The sequence below is a fragment of the Aplysia californica genome, unplaced genomic scaffold (genome assembly GCF_000002075.1).
Source record: "Aplysia californica isolate F4 #8 unplaced genomic scaffold, AplCal3.0 scaffold00693, whole genome shotgun sequence".
NCBI lineage: Eukaryota > Metazoa > Mollusca > Gastropoda > Aplysiida > Aplysiidae > Aplysia > Aplysia californica.
Genome location: NW_004797963.1, coordinates 45,321 through 47,497, shown reverse-complemented (window position 1 = coordinate 47,497; position 2,177 = coordinate 45,321). Strand labels below are relative to the sequence as shown.

General features: G+C 45.5%; 1 protein-coding gene across 1 annotated transcript in view; it reads left to right on the top strand.

Annotated features, from left to right (window-relative positions):
- LOC106013155 (UDP-galactose transporter senju) overlaps positions 1 to 948 on the top strand; it is a gene marked incomplete in the record, with an annotated part of 9,118 nt that extends 8,170 nt beyond the window's left edge. The window contains 1 exon segment of the mRNA XM_013088146.2: positions 462 to 948. Within this exon segment, the coding sequence (XP_012943600.1) occupies positions 462 to 848 (387 nt within the window).
- Positions 949 to 2,177: the final 1,229 nt, after the last annotated feature.

Here is a 2,177-nt window from a genome sequence, read left to right as displayed (position 1 = left end):
GTTGTCCTGTGTCATCTAAACTATCCCTCTCCACCAAGTGTTGTCCTATGTCATCTAAACTATCCCTCTCCACCAAGTGTTGTCCTATGTCATCTAAACTATCCCTCTCAGCCAAGTGTTGTCCTGTGTCATCTAAACTGTCCCACTCCACCAAGTGTTGTCCTGTGTCATCTAAACTATCCCTCTCCACCAAGTGTTGTCCTGTGTCATCTAAACTATCCCTCTCAGCCAAGTGTTGTCCTGTGTCATCTAAACTATCCCTCTCCACCAAGTGTTGTCCTGTGTCATCTAAACTATCCCTCTCCACCAAATGTTGTCCTATGTGACCTAAACTGTGTCAATGGTGGAGTAACAACACGGACAGCAACACAAAGTGTTTGCAGTTTGTGGTGGGAAGGTGCCTCGCTGTTGTAGCTGAACCCAGCCTAGATCTGCTCAAAACTGGCCTATCTCTTTGTCCAGGTCAACTGGTGCAGGCCTTCCAGGCAGACAGTGTCATGTCCATCATGCGGCCGGGGGTCCTGGCCATCATCGCCAACAACGCCGCCATCGGCATCGTGACCAGCCTCTTCCTGCGTAACCTCAACTCCATCCTGAAGACGTTTGCCAGCGCGCTGGAGCTCATGTTCACAGCCGTCCTGTGCTGGCTCATCTTTGGCATCCCCGTGGACGTGTACACGGCCGTAGCTATCCTCATTGTGAGCGCCGCCACCTACCTCTACGCCCAGAACCCCGTGGTGAACAAAGCCAAGACGGAGCTCACACCCACGGAGCGAGAGAAAAACGGGACGTCCTTGGGGACATCGCTGGGGTCACCACGGGGCTCGAAGCTGGCGCAGTCTGTCTGATGGGTGGTTGGTGGCTGTGTTGGCAACTGAGGAATGATTCTGTCTGTCTATATTTGTGTGTGTGTGTGTATGTGCGTGTGTGTGTGAGTGTGTATGGGTGTATGTGTGTGTGTGAGTGTATATGTGAGTGTGTGTGTGTGTGCATGTGTGTGTGAGTGTATGTGTGTGTTTGTGAGTGTGTGTGAATGTATGTGTGTGTGTGAGTGTGTGTGTGTGTGTGTGTGTGTGTGAACAGTAAAATAATAAAACATCCAAGCTCATTCATCAACGTACCACCAGTGTGTGTGTAGTTTGACATAGCTTGCTACCACTACCACCAGTGTGTGTGTAGTTTGACATAGCTTGCTACCACTACCACCAGTGTGTATGTAGTTTAGCATAGCTTGCTACCACTACCACCAGTGTGTATGTAGTTTGGCTTGCTCTAGGCCACGGACCCAACAAAATATATTTTTAAAAATTTGATCTAGCTAAAAAAAAGTGTCTTTTTTTAGGCCCTCTTAACACCGTCTTTTTGTGTGCGTGCACAGGGTCAGAACAATAAATGGTTTACAGTAACACACAGGATCAGTACAATAAATGGTTTACAGTAACACACAGGATCAGTACAATAAATGGTTTACAGTAACACACAGGATCAGTACAATAAATGGTTTACAGTAACACACAGGATCAGTACAATAAATGGTTTACAGTAACACACAGGATCAGAACAATAAATGGTTTACAGTAACACACAGGATCAGAACAATAAATGGTTTACAGTAACATACAGGATCAGTACAATAAATGGTTTACAGTAACATACAGGATCAGTACAATAAATGGTTTACAGTAACATACAGGATCAGTACAATAAATGGTTTACAGTAACATACACAGGATCAATACAATAAATGGTTTACAGTAACATACACATAAAGTTAGTTCACATCAAAACTAGGAGACGGACAGATAGAGACAGGAGATAGACAGACAAACAGAGCAGACAGACAGACAATTAGACAGACAGAGAAGGTTGGACCAAGGAAGCGCAGAGCTCATGTTGTCTTTGTTCTGTTTGTCTGTCTGTCTGTCTGTCTGTCTGCCTGTCTGTCTGTTTGACTACCGTACGTACTATTTTTGTATATATATACATATTTGCATAATTTCTCTAAGGGGTTGGTTGTACCACCCACAGAACTGGCTGCACGTTGACACATTGGCCTACTACACAGCCGTGCTCGGATAATGCTGGCCTGTAGGGACTGGACAAATGGGACGGAGACATACAGTAGAGCATGGCTATATATAGCCAAGTAGTAGCGTACAGTAGAGCACGGCTATATA